Here is a 13,306-nt window from a genome sequence, read left to right as displayed (position 1 = left end):
GAACTAATAAGGCCGAGATGCTACGGAGATCTCGGGCGATCCTAACACGCATCAAAACAAAGAAAGTGGAGCAACTTCGCTGCGAGGAACCCGACCAGAAATGCTGCTAATCATCGCACAATGAAATAAATTACAAACATTGTTTGGATGGATGAGAGTCCGGATTTTGGGATTCTCGGATTTTTGGAGCTGCGTTGAGTTGACCCCTCCGGAATGCCCGCTGTGAAAATTGAAAAGCGTTCGAAAGGCAAATAGAAAACGAACGGGGCAGGCGCAAAGATTAACACCAAAACAGCCGAGTGGTCGACAGTCGACTCATGTTGCACGTTTATTCAGAGTGTGAATAAATTAAGGCATCAAAAATCATAATACAAACGATCGGGCCACGATAAACACTTTGATTAGCGTCCGTCCCTCCGACTCCAGCTCCGAGCCGATCTGGGGCCCCCGCTGCGAAATTGAAATGGAAGCAACTCCCGAGACGAGGCCCGGTCGATAAGTCGAGAGAGCGGCAAACACCAAATGCCCATAATTACGACAATCATCTCTGGGATGGGATGGGACTCACCGTTTCCCTAGGAGACTCCGCGTCGAAGTCCAAGTTTCGGAGCCCAGATCCCAGGTCCCAGGTCCCAGCTTCCAGAGCCCGGGATAGTTGCCGGTTTCTGTTTGGAGCGCTAATCCCCATTGTTGGGGTCTTTGTTGGGGCCCCTTGTTGTTGGCTTAAGAATCTGTTACAGAAAACTTAAAAGCGTCGCTTTAATAACTTTATTGATTTCGATTAAGCGCTATAACGGAGGGCGATCATCATCAGTGCCAGCACCACGGAGCTCTACTTCGTGGAACTCTGTTCGTATCGGGTATTTCGGTTTTTAGAAAATGAGTTGGTTTGAATTATACACCTAGTTAGGATTGAATACGTCAAACTTAGTTTCCTATGTTCCACTGCCATTAGTCCACGTTGCTGTTCCAGTCCAACTGATGCCTTTTTGGAGTATAATTTATAATTTTAATTTAATTTAATTTCCATCGCCTCAGCAACTGCGATTCGTGTAGTCCATCGTTCAATCTGCTTCTCCTTGCAGCGAACATCTCAGCCTCAAATGCCGAACGCACATCAAAATCGTCGATTGGCCTCCAATAAACAGTCAGACAATGAACAATGAGCTTAACAAAAATATTTTCAGCTCAATAAAAAACTCATTTACAACAAAGCGCGAGCCGGGGCGATAGAGTGAGCCGGGTAATGGGCACTGGCCGATGGGTATTCACTGCTCTGGTCAGGCTTAAGGAGCTGGGAATGGGTCGGGTCGACCGACTGACTGACCGCCTATTTGTATACACACTCGCACGCACAAATAAGCCTAATGAAAAACGTGTGAAGAATAGTTAAGAGCGGCCAATTTGATTTGCATCGAAAAGTAATTGAGCCACAAAAAGTGGAAGAGAAAGAAATGGAAAAGAAGTTATGAACGCTCCACGGGGCACGAGTCTGGAGGCCGGAGACTCGAGAAATCAAGATGAGGACGTGGAAAATCTTCCAAATCATGCACAATTATTAAAATCCATAAACGTAATAATCATATCAACAGGCAACAATAACAACCAGGTGAAGCCGTTAACAGCATGCCACAAAGCACAGGGGCGGCGGGGCGGCGGGGTGGCGGGCTCGGCGGAGTGGCAAGGGGGAGGGTCAAAAGCGCGAGCACTGAAAAATTAATAAGCAATAAAATTGCCATGAAATGAACTACACCACAAGTTCCCATGAAAGCGACCGCTCCAGACCGCTGCCCCACCCCCTTCACCGCCCGCCCCAAGCCCCTTACCGGAACGGTTAATCGGCTGTACCGTTCGCAAGGAGATTGGCCGCATCCCGAATGCAAATTCAATTGACACTTCGCCGGCCTTCGACTCCGAGACAGGTTCTCGAGACCCCAAGACGGGCCCCCATGGGGTGCCTTCTGTCCCGAGACCGACGCCCCTGCTCGACCGCAAATCGGCTAAGGACCAAACGGTTGAGGCCTGAGTTGCAGTCCGATTAATGGGGCTAACTCGAGGCTTGTTCCACTTTAAATGCCGAGCAAGCAGTGCATTTCTGAGATGCCTTCAAGAAAATCTAGAACGATTTGGGGAAACATCTTTTCGACTCTTTTCGACTGCAAAAACTACGTTTAACTCCACAAGAGCGTGCATTCCCAGTGCCGACGGAACGCATGCACATCCGACTTTCCCTTCTCTTCAGTTTTTAAGCCACTTAGGAACCCCATATTAGCGCACCAATCCTTGCCCATTAGGAGCCTACAATGCGTGGTTTGAAATGGAACGTTTTCCACTGGCCCATAGTAATGGGTCGTTTAAAGATGATGTCCCTGCCATTAAGAGATGTTTGCAGTCGGATGGTTTGCAGTCATTTTCACGCCATTCCTCAAGGAAAACACTCTTCAAGTATCAGATTTAAGTGTATTTTTGATGCCGTTTAAATTGCCTTTTATTGAATTCTCCCCGATTCGGGTTGCTTGTTTTTCATTGGGATTGGGTAATTTTCAGGGGGAGTTTGGGGCTCGGGACCTTGCGCAGTTTTTTGTTTATTGTGGTTAAGCTCGACTCGAAATCAAAAGGGGAAATAATAATCGTAATTTGTTGTTTATGTGGTTTTTCTCTCTTTACAGATTCGCATTTATTCTTGTTTGACAATCGGTTTTAGATACAATATAATTTTAGCAGCCACTTCGCCGCTTTTTGCATGTCTGTACGTAATATTGTGTGGGTTCTCTCATATTTGTAATATACTAGCCTGCTCCTTTCGGCACAAAAAAATTCCGCTTACTTAACTTGTGGTTTTCTATGCAACTCTTTGTGTTTCCCTTTGTTATTTCATCTTGTTTTGCTAAATTAAATTACATTTTTACACATTCGCTCGCACACACTCGAATACACGCACTCAGCCATGCGCACAGTTTGAAAAAAAATGTCCTTAGTTAATAGACCTCTATTACATAATTATATTATTCATGTTTCAAGCATTGCTTTGGGCATCAGCCACTCTAAAAAAAAGGTTTATTTATATTTACGAAGTACAAATAATAAATTCATTTACAACACTAATTTAGTCTCTCTCTGGGAACAAGGTGTACTACAAAAAAATACCAAAAAAAAATACATTACGAATACATTTGAATAAATAAATCACTTAGCGAATATTCAAGCTCTGAACCGAAGATACACGTGGTGAAAACTGAGAGTGGACAGGACTGGAGAGAAGTTGAGCAACATATTCTAGGAACGCGAAAATCAAGGGGATGCAGAATGGTTCCGGGGTGTCCAGGTGGATGTGGATCGTGATCCTTGCGTGGTTGCCTCACGTGTTGTTGAACAGCAGGGACTCGATGCTGAAGGGATTGCTGCGGCGCATGCTGATCGGAGACGTCTGGTGGACCAGGTTGGCCACAGCCGCCGCCGCCGAGGCGGAGGCGCTGCCATGGTGAAGGTGGTGCTGGTGGTGGTGGTGCCCGTGGCCGTGGCCCGACCCCTGACCCACCAGGCCGCCGTGGTGCTGCTGCTGGCTGCTCTGCAGGTTCAGTTGGTGGAAGGCCTTGGCGGGGAAGAGCAGCGGCTTCGGCGAGTCCCGCTCCCTGTCCCGCTCCTCGGACTCGTTGCCGTCCATGGGCTCCAGCTTACCGAATATGGAGCCGCCGCCTCCTCCGCCGCCGGCCGCCCCGTTCGAGAGCATGGAGGGCGGGGCCACCGAACTGGGGCTGCCCAGGCTGCCGCCTCCGCCGATGAAGCTGCCCGCCCGCGAACTGTCGCCGTCGTTGTCCAGGCCACCACAATGGATCGACGAGTTCTGCTGGGAGCCACCGCCTCCTCCTCCTCCTCCTCCAGCGTTGCAGCCTCCTCCGCCGAAGCGCACCGGACTGACGGCGTCGCTGTCGCCCTCGTCGTCGCTGTCTGTGCCGCCCACCACGTCGATCTGGATGCCATCGTCCTCGAGATCCGAGTCGGAGAAGGTGCCGTTCGCCTTGTGCTGTGATATGTACTCGGCCTTCAGGGCCTCCAGGTCCACGGTGATGCCCTTGGCCTGCAGTTTCCGGGCCTGCCGGTCAATGGCCTTGGCCAGTTTCTTTCGGCGACGGGCTCTGCGAGTTGGAGAGGGAAGAGAAGTGTTGGTAAACGGTTTAGTACTCACAGATTCAATAGAAGCCTTGAAAAGTATAAAAGAAATTATCTTGCAACACTGATTCACCAAGAAGTAATGTTTCCAGAAATTCATGGATAAAAAAATTACAATTTTTCAGATTTGTTAATTCCATTTAAAATTAATGTTTCAAAATCGTTTAATAAATTTGTTTTTACGTTAATGAAATAACAATCCCAATAATTAAGCTAAGCACCGTGTTAACCGCTTATGCTCAATCATTTGTATCACTTGTTAAGCAATTAAGAATGATAACTCGTTTAGAAGCTTTACATTTTAAGAAGCCAAGCCGTTAATAGGACGATTAAAAAACAATTTAGCATTTTGAGACATTTTCATTATTTGAGAGGTGATCAGAAGTAGCCAATCAGTTTTTTTTGCGATATCTGAGCTTTACTTTGTACTGTGTATGGAAAGCTGTTGGTTTTGTGGACACTTACCGCTCTTTGGCCTTGAGCTCGTTGGGCGGAATGGGCTCGCCGCTGCAGGTCTGCGGCTGGGCGTTGTGGGCGGGGCGGCCAGGACCCTTCTTCGTGTGCTCGCGCTTACGCACCTTGGCTCGTCGATTCTGGAACCATACCTATCTGGAACAAAGCGTATAATCTCAGCAAAGGTGCTCGCAAAACATATATGCTACACTGAAGAATATCTACATATGTACCTAATAAGTCTTAGATGAAGAAAAAATAATACAAACTATGGGATAAATGTACCCATAAGAAAGTTAAAAAAAACAAACAAAAAACAAAACAACAATGTGTGGAACTTATAAGAAGAATCGTGCCCTATTTATTTTCTTTTATAATTTTTTTCTCCTTGATTTAATATATACTTTTTATGGTTTTTATTTTACATACGTTAAAAATATCTATGTTGTTGATATTAATATGATCCTTATCAGTTAAAAATAAACTCATCCCCGATCAATCGGAACTAAACTCACCGCAACTCGCGACTCCTTGAGGTCCAGCCTCATGGCCAGGGCCTCCCGCATGAAGATGTCCGGGTAGTGGCTGGCGGAAAAGGCCCTCTCCAGCTCCTCCAGTTGCCAGGAGTTGAAGTTGGTCCGCGACCTCCGTCGCTTGGCCGCACTGCTGTCGTCGTCGCCGTCCCCGGGAAAACCTAGGGAAAACAAACGGAAAATGGGGAAATCTAAATGAAATTCGAAAACACAAGAATAGAGTCATTAATATTAGCCCGCCGGTCGGGGGTGTTGGCTTATTAAAACTAATTAGGGTGGTGCCAAAGCCAAAACCAGGCCCTGAAACTAACCCCCGAACCCCAAGGCATGCATGTATGGGAACCCAAAATGACCAAAAAGGACCGAAATAAAAACCAATAGTAACACAAGCGCGTAGAAAACATGGGCGCAAAACACTTTGTTCCCGACACTAAAAACCCTATAATTAAGTGTTGGAAAATTATTTAAATTAGCCGGGACCAGAGGCACACACAGCGTGCATAAATATTCATAATCATATATTTCAATTACACCGCCAAGGGGGCTACCAACGACTGTCCCCCTCCATATGGTACTGTGGCATAACTCATAACTCCCCTCCCCCTCCCCCTTTCAATTCCCAGCCGCCGGCCCACAATAAAAACGAAACAATTTAATTACGTCTCTCTGCCGGACCGCCCCGCTCCTTCCGTTCCATTACGCTCCTGCCCGATCCGATCTGATCCTTCCCGGGATGCATGGTTCCTATATTTAGACGATAACCCGAAGGGAGGCGTGGCCAACACTCACATTCAGAGGGAATGCATGCAAAGGCTCCGCAATTTATCAAATTAACTCGGATCTGGCCAAAAGAGAGGCACCGGCGGAGTTTGGAAGACGGGGATGGGTATTAGATGATGGCCACAAATACTGAGCGCTAGCACAGCGGCGGTTATTCAGGGAGCAGCATTGAATATAAATAAGTAAAAGTACAAAACAAAAATTTATTTTTTAATGGAGAAGAGGACTTCTTTTGAAAAGTGTACAGCTGTTTCTAAATCGAAAATAAAGCATTACAAAGGCTTCTCAAAACTACAAATAAAAAAGATTTCAAAAAAGAAAAAATTTGCAAAGCACTCGATAAACCTATGGGAACTTTTCAGCCTCTTGATTTGTAAATACCAAATTAAAATATTTTAATAACATCCTTGATAGCTTTTAGCTAAGCCCATCGAGTGACCAATCGCAATTATCGATACATTAGCTTCGATGGGCACTAAGTACAACCCTGGTGATGCGACGACAACAATTATTCATTCGTCTCCCTTTCGCAAAAAGGAATGCATGTGCCTCTTACATATGCGCATCACAATCGGGCATTTAGTGGCTCTACAACGTATCGCCGAGTGATGAAGAGACCATTCAAAGCGCCGCCACTCAGCTGACTTTGTAATCGCATTAATTTCGGTTTTTACACGGACACCACCCCACCTGCCACCCCTTTGGCGGCCTTGCCGCAATTGCCGCCTGCCGACTGACTACCAACATACGCACACACCGCGCACCGCACACCCGACATTAAAGCGCAATAACAAGAGGACGCCCTAATGAATGGCCTGCATTCTGCTGTTAAGTGTACCTAATTATGCGTGCCGCACTGTAACGCTCCGGCCACTCTCTCTCCAGCCGTCTCTTTCTCGCCCAGAGCGACTGCAAAACTCGTTTGTTTTAAGCGTTTGGGGTTTGGTGTTTGGTGTTCGGTGTTTAGTGTTTGGTGTTTGGGGTGCGAAAGAGAGGTTAATAACTCAATAAGAGCACGCCAAATACACAACAATAATAGAGACATTAAAGGCAAACAGGCAAAGCGACAAGCGGACGGAACGGGAAACGCTCGGAGAGCGAGCGAGATGGCCTGCACAAAGTGCATTCAAATGACTTAATAATAACAGAGGCCAAGTTTCTAGGGGCGGCGCAGGGTGGCAGGAGGCCGGGGGTTTCCATTCCACGAAAGGGGGCATGCGGAGTGCCCGTCGACTGGAACATAATTCATGTTTTCGGCTCTTTCGGCGGGTGGCTTGTGATTTGCGATTTGTGGCACCAAAACGAGAGCGAGATCGAAAGCGAGTGTGGGAGCAAATGCAAACGATAATTGAAATTTATTATGATTATTGCACGCCCGTCGAGTGCAGTTTGCAATATGCAATGTGCAGACTGCAATTTGGCAACGCTGCACCGGTTCGCCGAAATCCCTGAAAAGCTGGAACAGTGAGAGCGTGGAATGGAATGAAACGAACATGAAACTCGAACCAGACTTGCCAGACTAATCGAAATGCTCTGTTTGGAATCGACATTTAAAAACCTTTTCTAAAAGTAGCCATACTGTCAAAATATCTTGATTAACGCTCGTATTTTCTTTGAAAAACGAAGCGATTATTCAGAAAGCATCCACAAATTTAATTAAAATATCCGCGGATATCCTTAATGACATCTTTTGTTCTTAGTTTTTGTTTAATTATTACGTTTTTTTACAACGTTCATGATTAAACCTAAATAAGTATAAGGTATTTTCCTCGGTGTTTCGCAAACATTTGGCTGCAATTTTAATACCCTCGATAAGGGTATGAAAAGAAGGCGGCAAAATCAGAAGGAACGAGTGTGGAGTGTGTGTGTTGTTGTTGCATGCCTCAGTCGCATTCCGTGGCATGCTATTTTCGTTTACAGCGCGCGTCAGCCAGGCAATATAACAGTTACCCAGACGCACACACCATATACACACACCAATCAGCACACCCCAACCCCTCGTCCTTTGCCGCACGCCCTTTTCGCGTGCCCCTTTTCCCGCCCCCGATCCTCGCGGGTGAGCCACTTAAGTCATAAAAATTAAAGCGAAAATATAAAAAAAGGTAAGACAGAAAGGAAGGAACACAAGAAAAGGTGAGGCAGAGAACTACTAAAAAGTTGAGAGGGGGTGTTCGAGAAGGGGGTTCATGGAAGAGGTATTCAGAAGGGGTGTTGGTTAGTGCAGGATTTTGAAAAAAGTCATATTACATTTTTAAACACTGGAATAAAAGTATTTAACCCAAATAGGATTATGATTTACTGTACTCCCTAAAGTGTTTTTTTTTCAATAGCACATTAAGTGAGACCAAAGTGTAAATTGCTGGTCTTACAAACAACAAATGGCTATCCATAACAAAAAGTCTCTGTAATAATCATAATCGAGAGAACCAACTCATTCCCACTCATCCCGAATAATTCTTGGACCGATCAAAAAAAGACCATTATAAGGCGGAAATACTTTAAAAGCCAACGGGTTAAGCAATTTTTGATAAGAAAACTGAGACTGCGGCAAAATCTACTTGTGAGGAGCAAGACGAAACGATTTATCATTCAGCCTGTCAGCCAGCTATTCCGCTGGAATGGAACCTTCGGGCCATCATTCCGCCGTTCCATCAATGGGCCAACTTCCGTTTTGGGGCGGAACGGAAGTGCTCAACTATGGTGTACGTGCAGTCCCCGCAAAACCCCCCAGAGTTTTTGGTTAGACGGAATTCATTAGGACCAGAAAACAAGACAGGGAGAAAACAAAATGGCCGCGCAATGTGAAACTGAAAATCGCATGATAAATGATTCCGATCGCCTTATGACAGTTTCTTCATTTCCGGCGTGAAATGAGCAACGGCAAGCAAACGTCATGACGACGATGATGGCGTTCCACTACAGTCATCCCCACCCACACTCCCACCCTCACCCACACCCACACCCAACCCATCGAAATCGCAGACTTCGGGTTGCATGTCAACTCTCTGCCGCAAAATGATTAATGAGCAACGAGCGCGATGGCAACCCTGGCCGCCCTGCCTGCCTCTCCCACAAAACACCCACTCTTCATATCCGCAATCTGCACAATCGCCGGCCTAATCAAATTGAATCAAATCAAATTAATAACTACTTTTCGAGAAGGAAGTGCCCCCAAAAGCGCCTCTGCGTTGGCTGGCAATTAATTAGGTTCCCGATCTGGGGACAGAACTTGGAAGCCATCGTTCCCGGGCCTATGGCCCTGCCCATAGCCTGCCCAAGCCCAGCCAAGTGCAGTTAATTACAACAAGCGGGCGAACACGCCCCTGCTAACGCCCCGCCGACTTTGGATATATGCATTATGGCCGTAATTACACCAACTAGCCGTCATTTGTTAATGCTAATTGGTCAATGAGCCGCGGCCCGGCCTGATCTCGAGACTTGGGTCTCCATTCTGCAGTCCGGTTTTCAGCTCGCTTCCCAGCTCGAGTCGCCGTAACCACTTAATGGCCAACCGGGCGATCGGAGCAAATGGCGGCCCATCAATTTCGGGTCTAGTGATTGCTCCCCGGCAATTGTCCGGCCAAACAAATGGGCGGCAGAAAGAAAGTAAGTCGCGGTTACCGCAAACAAGATCAAGTTAATTCATCAGCGGCCTCAGTGGGGAAAGAGTCCGGGGCTGCCAAGAGATCTTTCTCGGCTCACAAGAGTTTCCCGGAATTATAACGATGCGGAATGGGATGGACAATTGTTTGATTACCCAATGGGCATTACAAGTTGGGCTGTTCCAATGGGGGATATCTTAGTTGGAGGGGTGATTCAGAGATATAGACTATGCTTAACAGGGAGTCTTCACTTACATAACAGAATTATACAGGGAAAATGTCACATTATATGGGGGATTATACATCCGATGTTCAACAATCCCTAGTTGGTCACCCTTTTTTTTGTACAAAATTAAACATGATCTTACGAAAACACTTTCAAGATCAATCAAATATGCTTAGAAAGTATTCAATTTAAAAAACGACGGCTGGTCACACTATCCACGTAAGCAAGGGTAATACTGAGAAAAGTTGTATTTTTAAAGGGTTTCTGAATGTATTTAATTCGAACAGTACTTTATCGATAAAATAACATAACATTAGCTTGGAAAATGATTCTATACAAACCCCGAACTGTCATACTATCACAAAGAAAGGCGAATGAAGTATAAAGTATTCCAGAAAGTAGTTTCCTTAACCTATTATTCTAACCGCTGAACAGTTCTGGGATACAAGCCAACTAGTAAAGGAAGGAAGGGAGAGCATCTAGCTGGGTTGCCTCAGTTCTAGCCCGGTTTCGGATAGTTTGTTTATGGTTTGTGAGTAGCCACGGCTGAGTGATACCCACTTCGGAGTCTGCGACCTTTGCGGGGCGCACAGCGGGCGACAAGCGCTGGCTGCCCGCAAACTACTTTGTATGCTAAATACGAATCAACGAAATCAATCGAACTTTACATAATAATCGATCGCTGATTAGCTAAATCAATAAATGTGTTTGCAGGTAGCAAAAGTCAGGCACAACTGGCCCGGCTGATAGAGCAGCCTCGGCCGGAGCGGGAACAGCGTGAGTGACTGGCTGGCTGACAATCGGAAAGCATTTAGCAGGGCTAATTGAATGAATTAGCATATTGTCCGGCCTCGATAACGAGCAGGATGAGTGGCCGGCTCGTACAGCACCATGGCATTCAGATGGAAATAGACCCTCGATCCGGGCTGGCCAAATGGGTCGATCGGGCGGCGCTGACCTCCACTGCCGATGGGGAGGCGCGTGTTCCGTGAGCCCTGATAATTCATTAGCCGATCTGCGATCTGGAATCTGGGATCTGGGATCCGCAGGCCCCCGTCTCCGATCGCCCATCTCGCCTTTGAGAGCTCAGAAGCCAATGCTCGGCGAAAGTCGAGGCGTTGGAAATTGATTTCATGGGAAAGACTGAGGAATGCAAACTGTGACGCGAGTTCCAGGTTACCATGGACACGTGTCGGCGATTAGCGCTCGGCTCCGTCATCCAGTACTGGGCATTACCTAATTGATGATCGCAGTGATCCCGCATTGAGTCACTGCATCGACTAGCTTCTCCTTATAAAACTCACTTTCTTTCGCTCTTGAAAGGCCCACAAGTGGGTGGTCTCAGTCACACTAAGCTGTCATGTTCGGATTGCCTGATTGGCTCATTGACTTCGGGCAATACACTCTATTTACCAGGCTTAGTCTCTTATAAAGAAGATAGGTTGCCCAAGAAATCGACCCACTCTGTTACTGTTCGATCTAGTACATAAATGACTATTATTTTATGATCCATCATATAAAACTCGATTATACTGATGAACGCTTAAGCTTTTATTGCCATGCTGTGAACATAACATTCACAATGAATTAATTATAAAATTCCCATTAGCTGTCATAACTTGAACATCTTTAACTGATATTCTTTGCAAGTAAAACTTTCCTTGTCAGTATAGAGTAAGATTATTTTGAGTTGAAGTTAAGACCGAGTTAAGAAAGTTCTTCTTAATGACCTACAGTCGAAGTTTCATATGTCGAACTCTCGAATTCAACAGCTCTTTAAGTCCCATATCTCAAACAGGTTATCAATCGAAGTAATTTTAGTGTCTTTTGAAGGAATATACAAGTGCGAGTGAATTGTTCCTAAGAATCAAAGAATTGACTGGATACGGATATCTCATAGAGACTCCCATCCCATAATAAAACTCCCACTTTGCTCTATGAGTACGAGTAAAAATATGGGAAAATCAACTTTGTAGGAGATGGATTGAACACTGCGCACTCTACTTGGATCCAGTTTTCGGGCCGACAAGCCCTTCCCAAGTAACTCCCTAGCATTGTTGCCATCCAAGGACTCGACCCAAGGACGAAGTTCCACTGTACTCTTACTAAGCGCCGTCACACTTACCGCCGTCCTCGTTGGACCCTTCGCTGGGCGGTCCCGCCGGCGGCAGGCTCTGCCGGTTGCCGATCATCAGTCGGTGCTGGATGGTGGCCACTGTGCTGGCAACCGCCGCCACCGCCGTCGTCTGGGCGGCGCTCACGTTCCGCAGGGCCGCCGCACTCAGTCCCGTTAGGTTGGCGAACGCGTTGCTCGCGTTTACCGCCGCCATTTGCGTGGCGGCCGCGGCGGCGGCGGCGGAGTTGGGATGACCGCCGGCCCCGGCGGCCGCATCGAAGCGGGGGCGCCCCAGGAAGGGCCCGTTGGGGCCGAAGACGCCGGGCACGCCGAACTGCAGGAAGGGACCCCAGGGCGGGACGCGCACGCCGCCGGGGGCCAGTTGGGCGGCGGCGGCGTACAGCTGGAGGGCGGCCGTCGGGTGCAGGCCCTCGGAGGGCATGCCGCAGCCGGAGGCGGCTGTGGCGCTGGAAGCGGATCCGCCGAGCAGGGGGTGCTGGCTGGCACTGCAGCTGGAACTGGAACTCCGGTGGACACTGGCACTGGCACTAGCACTACTGCTACTGCTGCTACTCCTTGCAGCAGGCTCTTCCGCGGCTTCCTTGGGGCTGTGGTGGTCGCTGTGGTTGTTGTTGCTTCGGCTGGCACCCGAGTGGTTGTTGTTGGTCAGGAACTTTTTGGTGTCGCCCTCGGAGGTCTCCAAAACCATTATGGTCTGTGGTCTAGGCCATGGAGCAGGTCCACTTGTGCACAGCCTCGACGGGGTTTTCTGTTTCTCGGTTCACTCGCGCAGACTTGAAAAAAATAGGTGTTTCTCATTCAGCACAACAGCACAATGTGTGTGGGGGGCTCTGTGTGTGCTCTGAGCTTCTGGGCCGTCGGCGGCGCTAACCGAACAACGCGACTCGAACACTGATTAAATAAAACTGCACTTGGGCAAAAGTTCGGTTTGGTTTATCAGCTTTTTGCGGGCCAGCGAGTGGGCGAGCGGGTGGCGGCTGGCGGGCTGGCGGGAGCGAGAGCGCTGGCGAGAGAGAGCGGCAGACGCGCTCGCAATGAAAATTCAATTTGAACTGAGCAGCGCAATCGAGGAAGCCAGCGAGGAAACCCAGGCGAGCAGCGGCGGCGTCGCAGCGCGAGCGAGAGGCACGTAGCGCCGAGGGAGCGAGCGAGAGGGGCGGCTGGGGTAGATTGTTGCCATGTTGTGTGCGAGAGTGTGCGAGCGAGAGGGAAATTCATCAGCGGCAGCAACAACCACTTAATTTTTATATGCGCCGTTTCAATTTTGATCAACTGCTGTCGCTCTCTCCTCGCACTCTCCCTCTCTCCGGGCTCGCGGCGTGGCCATTTTGCGGCCAGAGCGGGACAACCATAGGGGCGCTGGCCACTTCCATTGGCTGGCTGGAAAATAGGGGGAATTCCGCGC

At 47.9% G+C, this 13,306-nt stretch overlaps 1 protein-coding gene across 2 annotated transcripts; it reads right to left on the bottom strand.

The window, feature by feature from the left end:
• Positions 1-2,627: 2,627 nt before the first annotated feature.
• Positions 2,628-12,919, bottom strand: LOC108023746 (homeobox protein unc-4). 2 transcript variants are annotated; one of them, XM_017093384.3, is made up of 4 exons: positions 11,890-12,916; positions 5,139-5,317; positions 4,636-4,775; positions 2,628-4,136 (listed from the first exon to the last, which is right to left on the bottom strand). In XM_017093384.3, exons 1-4 carry the CDS (start codon positions 12,587-12,589, stop codon positions 3,359-3,361), a joined length of 1,797 nt encoding a protein of 598 aa, XP_016948873.1. In that variant the 5' UTR covers positions 12,590-12,916; the 3' UTR covers positions 2,628-3,358. The 2 variants fall into 2 exon arrangements, 1 of the variants encoding a protein (XP_016948873.1); XR_007765376.1 differs by having other exon boundaries at positions 3,994-4,136; positions 4,636-4,779; positions 11,890-12,919.
• Between the last annotated feature and the right edge of the window lie 387 nt (positions 12,920-13,306).

Source organism: Drosophila biarmipes, chromosome X (assembly GCF_025231255.1).
Source record: "Drosophila biarmipes strain raj3 chromosome X, RU_DBia_V1.1, whole genome shotgun sequence".
Classification (NCBI taxonomy): domain Eukaryota; kingdom Metazoa; phylum Arthropoda; class Insecta; order Diptera; family Drosophilidae; genus Drosophila; species Drosophila biarmipes.
This window is presented reverse-complemented; position numbering and strand designations above follow the sequence as displayed.